This window comes from Tympanuchus pallidicinctus, unplaced genomic scaffold (genome assembly GCF_026119805.1).
Source record: "Tympanuchus pallidicinctus isolate F22 unplaced genomic scaffold, pur_lepc_1.0 scaffold3, whole genome shotgun sequence".
NCBI lineage: Eukaryota > Metazoa > Chordata > Aves > Galliformes > Phasianidae > Tympanuchus > Tympanuchus pallidicinctus.
In genome coordinates this window covers 28,791,374-28,808,443 of record NW_026294747.1, presented here as the reverse complement: position 1 = coordinate 28,808,443, position 17,070 = coordinate 28,791,374, and the positions used below count along the sequence as shown (strand labels likewise).

Genomic DNA, 17,070 nt, shown 5'->3' with positions numbered 1-17,070 from the left:
TAAATTTGAAATTGGACAACCTACCACAGGCATTGCTAAATTCTTTTAAGATGCAATGGCTTTCAACTCTCACAGTTAAAAATGTGCACTTTTCCTATAGTCTGAAGTTGTCTGGCTTCAATTTCCGTTACTGACCAAGAAATATTAACAGGAAAAAAAGAAGGGTTAAAAACTCCTTTGAAGACAAATTTTTAGTCTCAAAGTACTTCATAGGGCTGAAAAACAAAGCTTATCAAGGATTATCATCCTGGAGAATTTAACCTCTTACCTGTCAAGAGCAATGGCTGGAAAACTAAGAATGGTCACTGAGCAGAAGACTTTGTGCAGAAACTTGGCAATTTTGCAGAAGAGCATCGTGTAGATCCACCAGCAGCAGTGTGGACTGGCACTAAGAACAATGTCAAAAGGCACACAAACTAGGCTGGCACAAATACCCGAGCAGGCCAAATTCTTAATGAATCGGTTTGTTACGGATTTAAGTACTGATGTTCTGCAAGTTGACCACAGCACCATGATGTTACCTGTGGGCAGAGACAGGAACAATAACAAAGCAAACAAACTCAGCCAAATGAAAAAGAAATCCATCCCTCCTCCTCCTCCCTCTCCCCTCCCCCCCCGGCCCAATAAAAAAAAAACACCTAGTAATTTTAATAGACTTGGATGTTCTCACATAGTGCAAATAAAATGCACTTGTTTGGAGTTTACTAGGAGTTAGGCCAACACACTGCTCAGACTAACAAGTCTGAACAACTGCTAGCATCTCTGTACGCGAGGTAACTGGAAGCAATAGCACCTCAGCTGCCTTCAGTAATTAACTCCAAAAGTCTCTAATTCATTAACTGCGTAGGAAGCATATCCAAAACATGCTTTCAAATGTTTATGTTGACTCATGCATGAAATAAGACATTCCGAGTATCCAAATACAGATATCTGCTGAGTGTTCATTTTAATAATTACTGCCTTTTTTTTTTTTTTTTTTTTTTATAAAGACAATAGATTCTAAGTAAACAAATATAAAGACATGGTATTAATCTGTGTGTCTGTGTGGAAGTAGATCACAGCAATTTCATTTTGCTTCCACTGGCCAATGTAGTGGCACACACAGACCTCTGGGAAGTCACATCCAAAAGAAATATGATTTTTTTTTCAAGAGATTCTGTATATACATTACAATGCACCACTAAACAAATAGGAAAAGAAAAAAAAAAAAAAAAGGCTACACACAACTTCACTAAAGAACCCAGAGAATGCAATCTGCTCTCTTGGATAATCCAGCCCTACATATTTCTTTCAACTAGGAAATGAAGGATGGAGAGAAACCAGCATTAGCTAAAATACTTATTCTCATATCATTGTATCTTAGTCTATCTGGATCTCAGGGAGACATAGCACAACTTAGAAACCAGTTTTCCACACTCCAAATGCACACTATATGGTCCTGTGGACCAAATGAGCTTTAAGCATATAAAAGGAGTCCCAGAGCCACAGGTAGCTGGCACCAGAAATCAGGAACTTGTCTTCAGTGAGCTCAGCTCCCCAAGACAACACACACAGTGCTGCACTGCACACTGCAAGCAGGGTACCTTTTCTGCTTCTGCTCATGGGAGACATCCCTCACCCTCATCTGTGCAGACACTGGTAGGGACATTAAGAAGAGAGAAGGCAGCAAGCAGCACACAGCAGCTTCTGCCCTCATCCTCCCGGCACTGCCCTCCCCTCCCCTTCCCAGGCACGTGGTGCACTGCAGCTGCAGTACCCGAGCAGAATAGTTTCTGCCAGTGCAGCTGAGCAGGCACACAGATAACCTGGCTGCAGCTCTCCACCCACACTGCACAAACATGGTTTAGTCTCACGCTTCAGCACTTACAAAGTAAATTTTTTAGTGCTGTCTTCAGACAGAGTCTCTAACGACTCAGCAGCAGGAAATACAGATTTTCAGCACTAAAAGTGCTGAAAGTGGAACATGGTAGAAGAACATGGTAGTGGAACATGGTAGAAGAACTTACGGTGGTGCAAGACAACCACCGTAAGTTAGAAGCACTTATTTTTGAAGTTACATGTAAGGTTATGTATTTCTAAGCAAGTTGTTCAGTTGAAACTGAAAGCTGCCTAATGTTACAGCTAAACATTTCTCACACAAACATCATAAAAGCAACAAAACAAATGCACCAGCACAAAAACACTTATTTGATAGGACAGCCCCTTTTACACTACTGCAGCTGGACAACACCTAGAGTTGAGCTTCCTACTGGCAAGAAAAGTCATTCTCACTGCAGGCTGTATCAACAGCTGTTTGTTGTTAACAATGTATATTATTGACAATGGAAGCTCCTCTGAGTTGAAACATAGTTGATTAATGAGACCGACAGATTCGCTAGTGTTTCAACTGGGTAAGCAATATACACCCTGAGAGAAAACATCTTACGCTACTAACTGAGATATGAAAAAGTAGCTGCAGCCTCCCGCAAACAATGGCAATACCATTCTTTGGCTTGATTTTTCTCTTTAATCAACTAAAAACAAATAAGAATGAAGATTTTATTTGCAGAGTACAGCTTTCCCGTGGTTGCCCACAGAACAAAAATGCCAACAAGAACATAATGGTCATGTGGTCAACATGCATATCAAAAAGAGACAAACAAAAACAAGTACCAAGAAATAACAGACAAATTTAGCTTCTTGGTAAAGTTGTACCATTTCAATAAAAGCGCACAGAATTAGCACTGAACTCTACCTCACAGACATGCTATTTAAATCCGCAGTATTTAAATGTCATTTGCAATTTTATTTTCCACATACTGTGTCATTCATCTTCTGCAAATTCCTTTTTGATATCTGACAAAATATTGAGTTATGTATTTACCACCTGCTGTATTTTAAAGAATGAAATTCTCATCTGGTTTTGGCAGATGCTACAATAGATTCAAGAGGCAGTATTCAACCCATTTACTTAATGCTTCCTAAGTTGCTATGAGATATTAAGTCAGTCAAATCCCTGGCTTTCAACAAGTATCTCTAACTCTCCAGTTATTCAAGAAATATTTCTCACAGAGTAATAATATATTATTACAATGCAGTAGGGAAGGTACTGTTTTCTCTCTCTCTTTTTTTTTTTTTTTCTGTATCAATTGACCTGCATTGATTTTATAACCTTATTTCCAAAGCAAGCTTCAACTTCATTAGGAATAAATGCAAAGTGGAAGGGAAAAAAAGAACCAAACAGAGGGCTTTTAAATAATTCTTTAGAAGCTGCTAAAGAAAACCCAAGACACACTTCAGGATCGTAGAGAGAAGCTTGATTAAAGATTCTAGTTTTTCAACTGTTGAACTACTTTGACAAATTATGTCATAGCCACTTACACATCACAGAGCCACAAATCAATGAAATTGACTCTGGTACTCACTTATCCTAGATGGAAACGAAAAAATAAAGCATAAGATATAGTGCATCCAAGATGAGGAAGGGCTCTTCAGACAGAGAGAAACAGAGCTTGAAAAGGGAAAAAAAAAGGATAAGCAGTGCTCTCTGGGGACAATGGAAATTAATGAGTGAACATCCCTCAAGGAAACAACTTCCTCCTCCCTTGCAGCTATGAGTAATTTGCAAATTTATAAGCCACTCTGACCTGATGAACCATATCAGTTTCTGTGTAGACTGACAGCCTTTTCTGCTACAGCTTTCAAATAAAGTGTTTCCCATCATGCATTTTCAAAGCCACCTACTCAAGAGAAAAAATTACACCAGAAACTTCGTATAGAATCAAATATTAAGAAGCTTAAGAACAAAGCACGCTCCATTTTGTTCCTCCTCACCTTTGAGAAGGCACTCCTTCCTTCTCCATCCCGATCCACTCTGTGGAAAAGGATAACAGCCTTCCAGGCAACAAGGTAATTCAACAAGTATTACAGCAATTGCACTTGGAATCCTTTCCCATTATGTAGAGCCACTCTGTTCTTTCTGGACAAGTCATTCACTGCTGAACCCATGAAAGTCACCAATCTAATGATACCCTCCGTGGGCTATGACTACATTAAGCAGTTCACACAGTGGACAAAACTGCCATTTCTTATCGGGGGCTCTTTTCTGAGGTGTTTCTGTTGAAAAACTGGCTCAGGGCTACATAATCTTGGATTCTAAACTCAAGAATACATGGGATTATATTGGTCAGCTGGGAGACACTGAGGGAATGTCTGGGTGAATAAGCAATTGGAAAATTTAGTATGTTGCTGTTTACTTGCAAGTCAATGCCAAATGGGACATGAGGAGCATTTATAAACCATCATGTGTGAGAAAGCATATCCATATTGGTTGCAAAGAAGATAAAAAGTGTTTTTTTCATTCCCAAAGAAGTATCTTAGGTCTTTATAGCTTTATGGGCTACATCTACATTGAACTCCTACTACGTCTGGATGGCTAACAACCTTAGCAGTACGCAGGCTGAACGAGAAGGAGGGAAGCATACAGCTTCTGTGTGCCTTTGACAATATCTCCAGGTAAAGAAGAATAGGAAATAACTAACAGCAACCACTGCATGAGAAGCAGCTCTTTTCATTTTAGAAACGAATGTACGTATAGAACCTGACAAACAAAGTCATTTTATTCTCTTGTATCATAAATATTAATAATTTCATGAAAACCTCCATGTGCCAATTACACCATATTCAGATTGAAAGAGTGATTGTTTCTAGTTATCCCCTTCATTTTTTAACTGAGAAACACCACAACTAGGCAGCCGTGTAATATACACAACTTCACATAAGTACGCTGAGAAAACAGATTGAGGAATAGTCTGACACACTGTGCTGCCCAGACAACACCCAGCCTTCATGGTGTTTTAAGTTCACCGTATGTACACGGAGTCATGTTCTTGGACTATTAAACGTTATTAGGGTGTGTGTTATTTGATTCAAAAGAGCAGAAAATTACTTCTTATCCCAGACTGTACCCTCTTCAGATTTCATGCCAGATACAAAGTGTTGATTTAGGCATCAACAGCTGAAACAGTTTTGCAGTAATAGCTCTTAGGCGTAATTCATAAAAGGTAAGAGACTCTTAATAGTACCTTTAAAAAGCAGAAGGATGATCCCCATGGAAACCAGAGTTTGTAATGCAAAATAAATCAATTTGACATGCAGCCATCCAAAAAAAAAAAAAAAAAAAAAGAAAAGAAATATTGCTCTTTGCCAAATCAGAGAGCCCAGTCCATTAGCTGGTATGAAAATCATCTCACATAATTAACATTCATCAGCACATAACTAAACCAAACCAAAGTCCACAACCTAACAAAATCCTCCTTCTCATAGCTTGCTCTCCTCTGTGTGCCAATTTTCCCCTCCATCTACAGTGGGGTTCACAGGATCCACACATCCTTCCCACCACAGATCCTCCTGAAGACCCTACTCACATTCAATGCAACATCACAGGAAAGGAGCTGGCAGCACCCTTTGTTAAAAAAAAGAAAAAAGAAGCCAGCAAGCAAGAAAAAAGGCCAGACACTGGGCTTCTGTCATTATAACCTTTCCTTAAAAACAACCTATTAAAAAACTCAGTTTCTACCCTCATGTTTGATGGGAAAAAATTTTCTTGTTAAAACACCAGGATAATTACAATATTAAATTTCAAAAATTTAATTTTCTGAGGTGTTTTGAGATTGGTGTTTTATGGAGTACTTTCTGCTAAAAGGTAATTCCCTGGAAACACTCTTGGCAATCCAAAATAAGCAGATATCAAATACCTTTCTTATGTCACATGTATGTTGTTTGCATACTTGTCTCCACTGAAAACAAGGATGTACCAGAATACATGTTGGCATTCGCAGCATGAAGAAGTGCATTATTTTATTGCAGACAGGTCAAGGCTGGCACAGATGTCTGGAGATGATCTGGTCCAAATCCCCTAATCAAGCAAATCCAGATTCTTGTAATTCTTTATAGTTACTGCATACTTGTTTTCCAAAAAAAAATATATATACATACACAGGCTGATACAATTACCTTTATACATGGAGGGAAAAAAACACACACACACAAAGAATACTTCCTGAAAACGCATCAAAACTTTTCTCATGTTAGCATCCTACACTTAAACACATGAGATCATGCTTTACATCTGAAGTATTGAGTTAAATGTATAACACAAATATGTTCAAAAGTGCATATACTTCCTGCAAAACAGAACTGCCTAACAGTATAAAAACATTTTTCTGAATAACTGAAGTCCAGGAATCTCAAACATCTTAAAATAAGTTTATGTTTCAACACCCACTCTGAAAAAAATAACATAAAACCTTATTTGGCTGTTTGGCTCTGCTTTTTTTTTTTTTGCCACTGGCAGCAAATTACTTTTTAGATGTTGTACATTAAAGACCAAACAAAACCACATTTACTACAATTGCCTTTGTTTGTTGGCTCAACAATTCATAATGCAAACATTCTGGTCTTAATATGGCACCACAAAAGAAGTCTGCAAAAACAATGTCAGGACTGCTGGAAAAATGTAGAAAAGTTAAAATTTCTTGAGGTATGATTTCTAAACTGCTCTTACAGCAAACATTTGAAACTTCAAAGTGACTGAGTGAACTCATCATTAATACAAATGAATTTGTGACTTCCTAAAATCTTGTCTTGAGTATTTTATGGATTTACTATATAATAGACAGATTCTAAAGGAACTACATCATGCTTAAGATCTTGGACACCCTCTACTTCTTTCAGATAAATATACCTAAGGGGAGATAATAAAACGCTACTTTGGTAATTGCTCAGTTCCTCAAACCCACCGCCACTTTTTCCATCTCACATTTGTACTTCTGTCTCATTAATTGGACCCAATTTCTAGGCAGGGAACAATCATTTTCTTCTTTTTAATAAACTACAATCCTTCAACAACTGCCATGATCATTTAAGCCAATCAAGGAAGTAACCAAACCCACCCATTCTGCTAAAGTACACTTGACCTGACCGAACTCCTCACCCCTGTTTTAAAACAGGTGACCTCAAAGAACCTGAAACTCTTTGAGCACCACAGAACAATAAAAGTTCAAAAAATATTGCTTCTGCAACCTCAGGACTTAGATTGTTCCCACATCAGGGAAATATGACAAATGTGTAGCACTGCCTTTGAAACCCAAGCAAGGAAATTAAAAAACTGAAAGAGAACACCCAGATTTACTACTCTCATCATAACAAGAATATAAATCTTTTCAAGGTTATTAACTTTTTAAGTCATAGTGCCTAAGGGATTAACTTCTTTTTCATACTGCAAAAGTACAACCAAAATTTTTTTGAAAGCCAAGGACTTTGTGTATTGCCCACAGCAGACCCCGTGACACAGAGATTAATTATTTTTACCTACTCTGGATTCATTTCTTTCTAGTTAGATAGAGGTAAAAATATTTTCTACCTAAAAGGAAATGATTCAGAAGAGGTAAAAACATTGGCCCCTGCATCACGAATACAGAATAAATAATTTGCAGAAGTAGTACTTGATCCACATGTCCTCTGGCAGCCTGGTATGACACCAAGCCTCTCTTCTGCACCTGGCTTTGTCCTAGCTGCCCTCAGAGAACCAATCCGATGACCTCACTGAAACAGCTTGCGTGCAGGGATGCAAGTGAAGCACTTAATTTTTCTAACAATCAGTTTTTCATCATCCTTGGTAGAAGAGGAAAAGCTTTTGTCCTTCTATTTTATGAAAAAACTCTGAAAAGGGCCATTTTGAACCTGCATGTCATGAAATAACTTCCCAGGTGAAGTGATGCCAAGTAACACAGCTGTTTATTTAGGCTTTGCCTGACTGCTGTGCTGAAACTTATTGTAAGCAGCAGCATTAACACAGGAAGAAGTGCATTTAGGATTTGCTTTTAAACCATCACCTTACCCCCAGGCAGCACTTGGTTTGCAGATAGCCTGTAGCCACTTCTGTTGGCAGCCATACTACAAAGGCTTTGCCACGTCTCTTCAGATGCTCCTTTATCTGACTTTGCTCTCACACATCTGCGATGCACGTACAGGGATGTTGGCACTATTAAGATGTGATCACTAACAGATGACTTCACAACAGATGCTCTCAGTTCTGCCTCAGCTACAGGGCCAGCTCCAGTCCCTAACACTATCTTCCAGAAGGGACATAACAAACCCTGTCCTATCCAAGAAGCCTGCTAACATTAGATCCAAAAGGATCTTGCTTGTGAAGCTCTGAGAAACTTAATGTCTTTCAGAGCTCTAGCACTTCACCTGTGCTCTAAGCTGCTGTAACATCCATAGCAGCAGGAATCACACCTTTCCACCTTCCTCCCCAGACCCTGCAACCTCAAACGCTGCACGTGACTTCTTCCTGCCCTCACATCTGTACAAAACATGACCAGACCAGAATGCAACACATGAGGTCCAGCAGCATCCTACTTATGCTAAATAATTTTTCTGTACCCAATACTTCTACAGCTTTTTACCCAAGATATTAAGACAAAACTGTAAAACAAATTAGTTTTTGTGTCATACTGTAGTATAGCGGCTATCTGAAATTCATACTTTCTAATAGAATACACACAACTGGATAATTTGGCTAAATTGCTGGTTGGTTTGTCTTCCTAGGCTTACTAATCATGGAAAAAAAAAAAAAAAAAAAAAAAGCACAAATATACACAATTTAAAATGAATGATACTTAACAGCAGAGCAAAATTTTAAAAGCCTGCAGTAATTACTGGTAGTTGGAAGGCAGACCTTACATTATCATTGATAATTGAGGCTATCTTGCACTCTAAAAAGGAAGAAAGATTCCCATATAATAGAACCAATTTCCGTACTCCTAGGTAGCTGAAATTATAGTTTGTAGCTGAAAGACACCTTAGTAATGGCTACTTAATGGAGTAGAAATTATTTTGTCCTACCACACAGTCTCGTGTTTTTGTTTTTTTTTTTACAACCAGGAAAGATCTGAGGTCATTTCTGCACCAGTTTGACTATACTTGCCACTCTCCAAAGCGCCGAGTTAACAGAAGCAGAATTGTATTCTTCATACAGCTCAGCCATGCAGCCATTCATCAGGTCAGCAGCTGGGCATATTTGCTCCTGATTCTTTATATACAGATGCTGTCAGACAAGTTAATATACAAGGTCTGCATTAATGTTATATTCAGAAACATGCACTTCTTCCTTTCCCCTCCATGGGTGATTGCAATTAGTAGCTGTCTCTGCTTTCCCCAGTTCTGTGAGGGGACTCAGTAGAAAGAAGATGGGAGATAAAGGAAAAGGACTCCGACACACATTTCTGAAAGACTAAGTTACAAACAGGAGAAAATCAGTATGACCCTAAATCAAACACTACCAAAAAATTCCCTTGGACCTCCTCTGTCTGACTACCACAGCAAGGCAATGCACTGAAGAAATATCAATCTAGAGAGACCTTGGCCTTCCAAAGGAAAGAGAGATGTTCCCAGAGAATAGCTTGGGAAAGGTAAGGTGCTTCACTGTGAAGATTACTGATGTTTCTGGTGCGACCAAAAGCAAGAGGTTGCGTTTTAGGTTTTGTTTTCCTAAAAACTTATGAAGTCCTGAAATAAAATTTATGATTTTATTGATCAAAGGTTTTACTTACAAAAACAATTCTCATTGGGACTCTCTCCACAATGACTCTTCATTTTTCTATATTCCCCCAATCGCAACAGAACTTTGCTATAAGATACATGTAGCAATTGCTCTCCAGTCAGCCTTCTTTCAAAGAATTCTCTTTTCTTTGCTCAAAATCATCCCAATAGAGACATTAGGAACATTCTATGCCATGTACTGTTTGGTCCAGAAAATCATTGAACTTAATGACAAAGCTCATAAGAAAAACAACATGTTAGTCATTGTATCATTGTCCTGCTTTCTAAATACTCAACTCACCCATCATGCCCCATCTCTGGAGGTGTTCAAGGCCAGATTGGATGGGGCCCTGGGCAGCCTGGTCCAGTACTAAATGGGGAGGTTGGTGGCCCTGCATGTGGCAGGGGGTTGGAGATTCATGATCCTTGAGGTCCCTTCCAACCCTGACCATTCTGTGATCATCCAACACCAATCTCAAAACACAGAAATGCACTGAAGTTTGTTCATGATTCACACTGATAGGGATTGAATCAAGAAAGACAACTGTAAGTGATACTGAACTTCTCACACACTGCTCTAGGATACAGATACACTTGTCCCACATCCAGCTGAGCCAGGAGGAGTTCACCCATGAGAGGAATCCGGGCTACACTTACAAAGCATTCTAAAACAAAAATTGTTTTTGTTTTGGAGAACCCCACTATTATGTGACAAGGGTGGGGGTCTTGTTTGTTTATGACCTCAATGCCATATTTTACAACAGTCATTTTGTTTGCTTTTCACCTAGGAGCCTTCATAAGGAGCCTTACCTTGCTTATATCCACAGGCCACAATACTAACAACAAATCCAGGCAAGCCAAACCAGTACTGCATCTTCTCTACGCCTTTAGTCCATCTGACTTGTTGCAAAAGAAAAACTAAGCTCTTTCTCACTCAATTGTTTTTAGCTACCTTCCCAAAGAAACATCCAAAAGCTAACAAGAGATAATTTTTCTTTTTTTTTTCTTTTAACCAAGGTATTATCTTGATGCAGACAAAATTTTAATTCCTGCTAAGCACAACTATGTGGGTTAATTTACAAAGATTATTTGAATTTTTAATATGGGTTTTATTTCTCCGATTACATTCAGCAATCACTGTAGAAACAAGTTAATAATGAATATGTTAACAGTGCAAAATCATTCCACAGCTAATGAAACACTTGCATTGTTTGTATTTGAAACATATTTGAGTTGCTTTATTTAAATAAGAAGCCGGACATAAAACTACTGTTGGGGACAAGCAAACCTCATCAAATACATTAAATGAATGGTGAGGGAAAAAAAACAGGCAAACAAACAGTGCAGCATGTGGTGCACGCTTACTTCACAAAATAAGCACCCACAAGTATGTCATCCAAGTGCCATTCAAGTCCCCAAAGCAAACCACTGCTTTAAACGCACTGAGAATAAGCAAGGAAAGCACCTCAAATGCAAACTAATGAATATGTATAAAAGTTACTTTCTTACATCAATTCAATCTGGATAGGGCATTGTATTAAAAAGGCAAACTAATGAAAAGGAGTTAGCAATTTTCCTTTTCCAAGAGACATTGTAAGAAGCCATTCAGGTGTTAAGGTTCCTATGCAAGCTTAAATAATGCTTATTGAAGAGGCATTCAAACAACAGCATAAAACAGTTGGAGAGGTAACCTCTGATTTTCCAGTGAGAGACCACAGATTGGCATTAAATAGGTTTGCTCACAGATGCATACTGAGGAAAACCACATTAGAATCACTCTATAAGTTTGGCAGAAAAGTTAAACATAAGCAAGCACAGGGCTTTACAGTGCTGGTTGATTTAGACTACTAGTACAGACACAGGTGGGCAGGAGTAGAGCTCATCTGCCCCGTGCAGAACTAAACCTGATGGAGGGTAAGAGCTGCAGAAAGCCCCTATTTACCAGATAAACCTGCCAGAATCATCTATGAACAATTTTCAAGAGAGAAAAGAAGTTCAAAGACACTTCCATTCAATCCCAAAATTCTGAACTAGTGTCGGAACAGAGAAAAGTACAGGAGAACTCATAACTATATCGATCTCATTTGTTTATGTACACAGCAGAACAAATAGTGCCCTGTGTTCCAAGATATCTTAAATAAGGATGTCTGTTTTCACAAACTAGCATAAAGATTTCTTCCTTCAAATTGTTAAAATGATGTTATTTTCTTAAAAAAGAAAAATTTATAAAAAGAAAACCTAAGGAAAAATTATTACTGACAAATTGCAACACTCCACTGCTCTCCTAGAAAAATATTCAAGACAGGGAACTATACAAAACCCCTCTATCCTGTCCTGCCAATCCCCTAGCACCTATGGAGAAATGCAGGAAAACTCCATATCCATGACACATTTGGATCTCTGCTAAAACTGTAAGATTACCACAGATCATGATGCTGCTTTATAAATTTCAGTTTTCCCTACATATGAGAGGTGCCTTCAAGAGACGTCTCTTCTCTAAAAACATACAAGACAACATCAAAAGCAAAGAAAGAAGTTTGAAATTAAAACAGATGTTCTAGATTGAAAGTAAAGAAAGAAAAAACAAAATCACAGCATTTTATTCTGAGTTTCCAGTTGCCTCTAGAGCCCATTCAGTGCAATTTGAAAAATCAGCACTATAATGACGAGAACAAAATAGTTCCATAAGAACTCACGAAGACGTTGTTAAATCCTGACTCATTCTACCCCCACTTGAGGAAGTAGCTCAGTTCCAGAGACCCCAGCACAGCCTGCACACTGAGGAGAGAAAAGGTGTCATGCCTGTAACTTGAGTGAAGCACAACATACACTTCCCTGACTCCTACAGATTTATTTTAGTGATGATTATTCCTTATGAGGTTCATGTTCAAAGTGTCCCAACAACAAACAAAAACTTCTGGTATTTAAAGGATGGAGAGGTTAATTTACCATTTCAAGCTTTACTGGTAAAATGTGCTAATGGAAAGATGTACTCATAACTACCATAGTTAGAGAGATACTTCATAAAGCATCCGGAGCATACACAAATGCAAAAAACACCTGCCATGTCTCATTAAAATATTAACGGCAGCCACATAGCTGTAGCTTTTCAAAGCACTGCAGACAACGAATACCCCATCATTTTTATGGGCCATTACAAGCATCAGTGGAGGGTATTACTCTCTTGAGTCTCCCTAGGACTTGAAAATGATAATCTGAAAAAAAAAAAGAAAAAAAAAAAAGACAAATTAAAAACATATTTTATACTGCCCAGCACTAAAAGAATTGTGAGATGACCCAAAGGACTATTCCCACTTCTTGGAAATGAGCAAACTTAACTGGGGAGCATTTCTGTGTCACTGACAAATTAGTTGTGACATATTTGATTGATCTGTGTGGGGGTTTTATCACTTTCAACCCTTCGGATAACTCTGTCTGTGAGCCAGGGCCTCACCCCCGCTGCCGCAGACTCACCTCCTGCCACCACTCCGCTCCTCCCATCCCCTCAGCACCATCAGCGCCCCAGTGCTGCTCTCCGCAGCCCACCAGGAATGAGAAGGCATCATCCATTTCAAATTGCTATTTCCTTCAAACATCCCTTTTAGCACCCACTGATAATACAATTACTAGACTCACACAACTTTGAAAAATACATTGAAAATACAACTCAGCGTAACTGACACTAAAATTATTCCCTTTAATGTTTATTAATATATGATAGAAAGGTAACTTTTATCCTTTATGTGTTGCTGGGAAACAGAACAAATGTTGAGGAAGAAATACAAGCATCCTCCTCTTTACCCATGTAAATATTCTTGGGGTTATTTTTTGCTTGCAAGAATTCCTTGTAACATTTAAATATGATGCATTATGAAGAGTTTTCATGCTTCCTCAGCTATAACAGATATTAATCAGTAGCTCTTTTCCACCCCCCCCAAAGTAACCTCTTTCTGTCAAGTGGTACGTCTGCAAACATTATTAATTTACCAATTATTTTTTGTTCTTACTTTTACACAACTAGGCCATTTGTTTATTTAAATTTTCCACACATTTTTAATACACCTTTTACAGAATTGGTCTTGGAATTAGTCTACAGGTGCTTCATAGCTTTCCAGAAGATGACGCAGAAAAAAGGAAATCTCAATTTACTGTTTCAGGATAACAAAGAACCACAGCTACATGAAGTAGCAATGAGGCAAAGACGGTAAATGGAAAGAAGTAGCTTTCATTAAACCAACTCCCCAACAGCTGGGGAGGGAAAGACAGAACAGCTTTTCAGCAAAAGACAGCCCTGCCTGGTGCTGACAGCTGTTTGGTCCTCTTTTCTCTATTTCATATACAAGAGCTTTTTTTTTTTTTTTTTTTTAAAAAAAAATAAATCAGGTTTGCAGAACCCCAGCAGGATTTTTCTCACTGAAATGCAAGTAAACAAAACAAAAAAATACAGTGGACTTTATGACAGATGTGAAAAACAAATAATCTTCCAAGTTTGTGATACTACTGATTCCATTACTGAGTCAGACGCTGCATTAATATTGTATTGCGTGCACAGTTCACTTCTTGTTTTGATGGAATAATGGTGCTTAGCTATTTTCACAGGTAGTTTCTAAAATATTTACATGAAAACATCTACTAAAAATTTAAAATTCATTTCTCTACTAGCCTCCATAAAACATCACACAGGCAGAGGGAAAGCTCCAAGGTAACAGCAATTTGCCTGGTACCAGCAGCAGGATTGTCTGGAGTTCTTTATTTTTCTTTTTGTGCTCAAAATTGATCTACCTTTTTGAAATTTGTAGCAAAAAAAAAAAAATTACATTAAATAAAAGCAGGGGAGCATATGACATATATATCAAGGAAATCTCTCATTTATTTATTTAATAAAGAGCCCTAGAAGGGTAGGCCAATGTTTCTGAGGAAGCTTCTGGACACCCCAAAATTGATTAATTAACAAAAGGAACTACCAAATTTTGCTCTCTGCAATACATCAAAGGTTTTGTTCAGCAAAACAGTATCTCAAAAATACTCAAAAAATATTCATGAACAATCTAAGTGCTCATTTCTTAAACACAACTCACATCCGTGACCTCCCCATGTTGGTGCACACTGCAGCATGTTCCCACTGCACTCTGAGTGATGCTGATCTGAGAAAAAAGATCTGCCAACAGTTCTGGTTTGCTATTACAATAAACATCGCTGCTGTAGAAGTACACAAATAAACAGTTAGCTGGTTTTAAACTCATGTATACAACTTCTATGTGCCATTTCTTTTCTATTTTGAAACCACTTTGCTCTGATCTCATAAATCCCTCACAAAAATCTCCCCAGAAAGAAACCAGGGCAACAAAATGTAATTGAGTATTAGTAGGAAGGGTCAACCTCTACTGCCATACCATCAACATTTACCTTTGACATTGTGAGCCAGCATAACAAAACAGCCCTTGTATATGGCACTTTCTAGTGTGTTTCCTGGGTAAGTATTGCTGCAGTGCAGGTCCCTAATTTAATACTCCCTGTTGACTATTAACTCACTGCTAGCATACGTGAACTCTTATTACAGGCTCCTCCTGCAGTAGTCACAAGGCTGAAAAGACAACTCACAAAATATCCCAGAAGGCTCAGCAATAAAACACAGTCAAAATGTTAAAGGAAAAAGAAGATGAGGGAAAACTCTCCAGTCTGACCACTTCCTTCTCCACAGACCAAATGCATTTTCTGCTACCCACTTCCATAACTATAACCAGATTTCAGTCGTTATTCCATTTCTTCACTTTGCAAATGTCAGAAGAAGAAAAGAGTAGTTTTTTTTTAATGCATGCTCCTGAGATGGTCTCAGTTTGCAATCAGTCTTTTGGGAACTCCTGAGTAGCAGCAAACTGTATAAGAGAATCCCCAAGTCGTGGCAGAATTATTCCACACAGTGTAGTATCTGATTAATCAGAACAACTCAAAGCACTCAACAGCCACCAGGGATTTTCTAATTAAGACTCTTCCAACACAGCGAATCATTTTGCAAATCAAGAGCTATTTTAAAAATAGCTTAATTGAAGCATAGCATTGTGGTGTTTTTATTTTAAATAAGCTTATGAAAATTTCATTCTCAGAGCTTCCGAAGGTACAGCTTGGCCACTGTCTAGGATGAGGGATGAGAAAACAGGAGTACAAAGATTAGATCGCAGGGCTCACCAGGTAGCCATATTACTTTGGAAAGGCCCTAATTTTGCCCATTACTTTGGAAAGGCCCTGAGAGCAGACAGTGATTCTGTGGACATCAAACAGATCTATTAGAGCCCTCAAATAACACGTACTAGCTGAATTTTTCCTTCCAAAAGAAATAAGACCTAGATTTGCCAAAAAAACAACACATCTCCAAATCTATGTGGTAACTGATCATTTTTACTGACGCTGGCTTGAACGCACAAAAAGAAATTATTCATGGGATCCATAGCTGACTGCAGACATAGCTTTCAATGTTTAGAGAAAAACAACTGAGAGAAAACAGAAATAGGAAAAACTCTCCCCTACGGGCAGTGGAAAAGGAAACAATGGTGTCTCAGAACAAATGTCCTCACCTGAAAGTCCCTGATATGTCAAGGTGGTGATGCTGAAGAAGACAAGGCTGATGATGACTCCCATCACATTTTTCCTTAGCAAAAACAGTACTCTTCTTTAAAATCTACTCAAACCTCCCGTCCACACACTTACAACATGTTAAGGCTGCATGTAGCACACAGGATCAGTTGTGAGATCTGAACACTCACTGTTGGCTAAGCTTTGTGCACAAATATGATTAAGAGATGCCTACTAGATATTTAAACAGCTATTATGTACTTTCGTATTCACTTTGTTTTTCCCCCAGCGCTGAAGTTTACAAAACAAAAAAGCAGGGGCCATCTTCCCAGTGATGGCAATCGCTTAACAGGTGAACCTGCACTATCAGCCTTGGGGTTTGCAAGTGGGAGGCCAGAAAACCAGTGCAGAAGCAAACAACTTGAAACCGTGAGAAAAGTACTAAGGGCAGCATAGGTGTAAGGGACAGAGCTGGGCACGTGAAAGGCCAAAATTGCAAACTGAAGGCCACAATTACAAAGGCAATATGCCTTCCTACACTTGGGAAAATGGGCAACCAGATGGGCACAAAAAAATCTCAGCACACAATGGCAATATGCTTGTCTCCAGGGTGCGCCAGCTGAGATCAAGTGGCACGCTGACACACAACAGCTGTACTCCATCACCGGGTGCAAGACCATTTGAATATTACCTTCACCTCATTCTGAAAAGAGGTGCTGACATTGAATAAGTAAAGACTGATCGTTTAAAACAGATTTACATAAACAAGTGTAAGTTGATCTTTCTGTGATCTGCTTTCAAATGGTAATACATAAATTACCTAGTATATTGTCTGAATAAGGGGAGAAACCAAGAGCTTGCGAATGCATATTAGATACATGATCTCAACTATTATTCGACTAAGCATGGCTTCAT

The 17,070-nt window shown here is 38.5% G+C and overlaps 1 protein-coding gene across 1 annotated transcript in view; it reads right to left on the bottom strand.

Moving 5' to 3' along the window:
- The window catches only part of GPR176 (G protein-coupled receptor 176), a 31,097-nt gene that overhangs the window by 3,593 nt on the left and 10,434 nt on the right, over positions 1-17,070 (bottom strand). Inside the window, exon 2 of the mRNA XM_052694900.1 lies at positions 269-521. Within this exon, the coding sequence (XP_052550860.1) occupies positions 269-521 (253 nt within the window). The remainder of the gene's footprint in view (positions 1-268; positions 522-17,070) is intronic.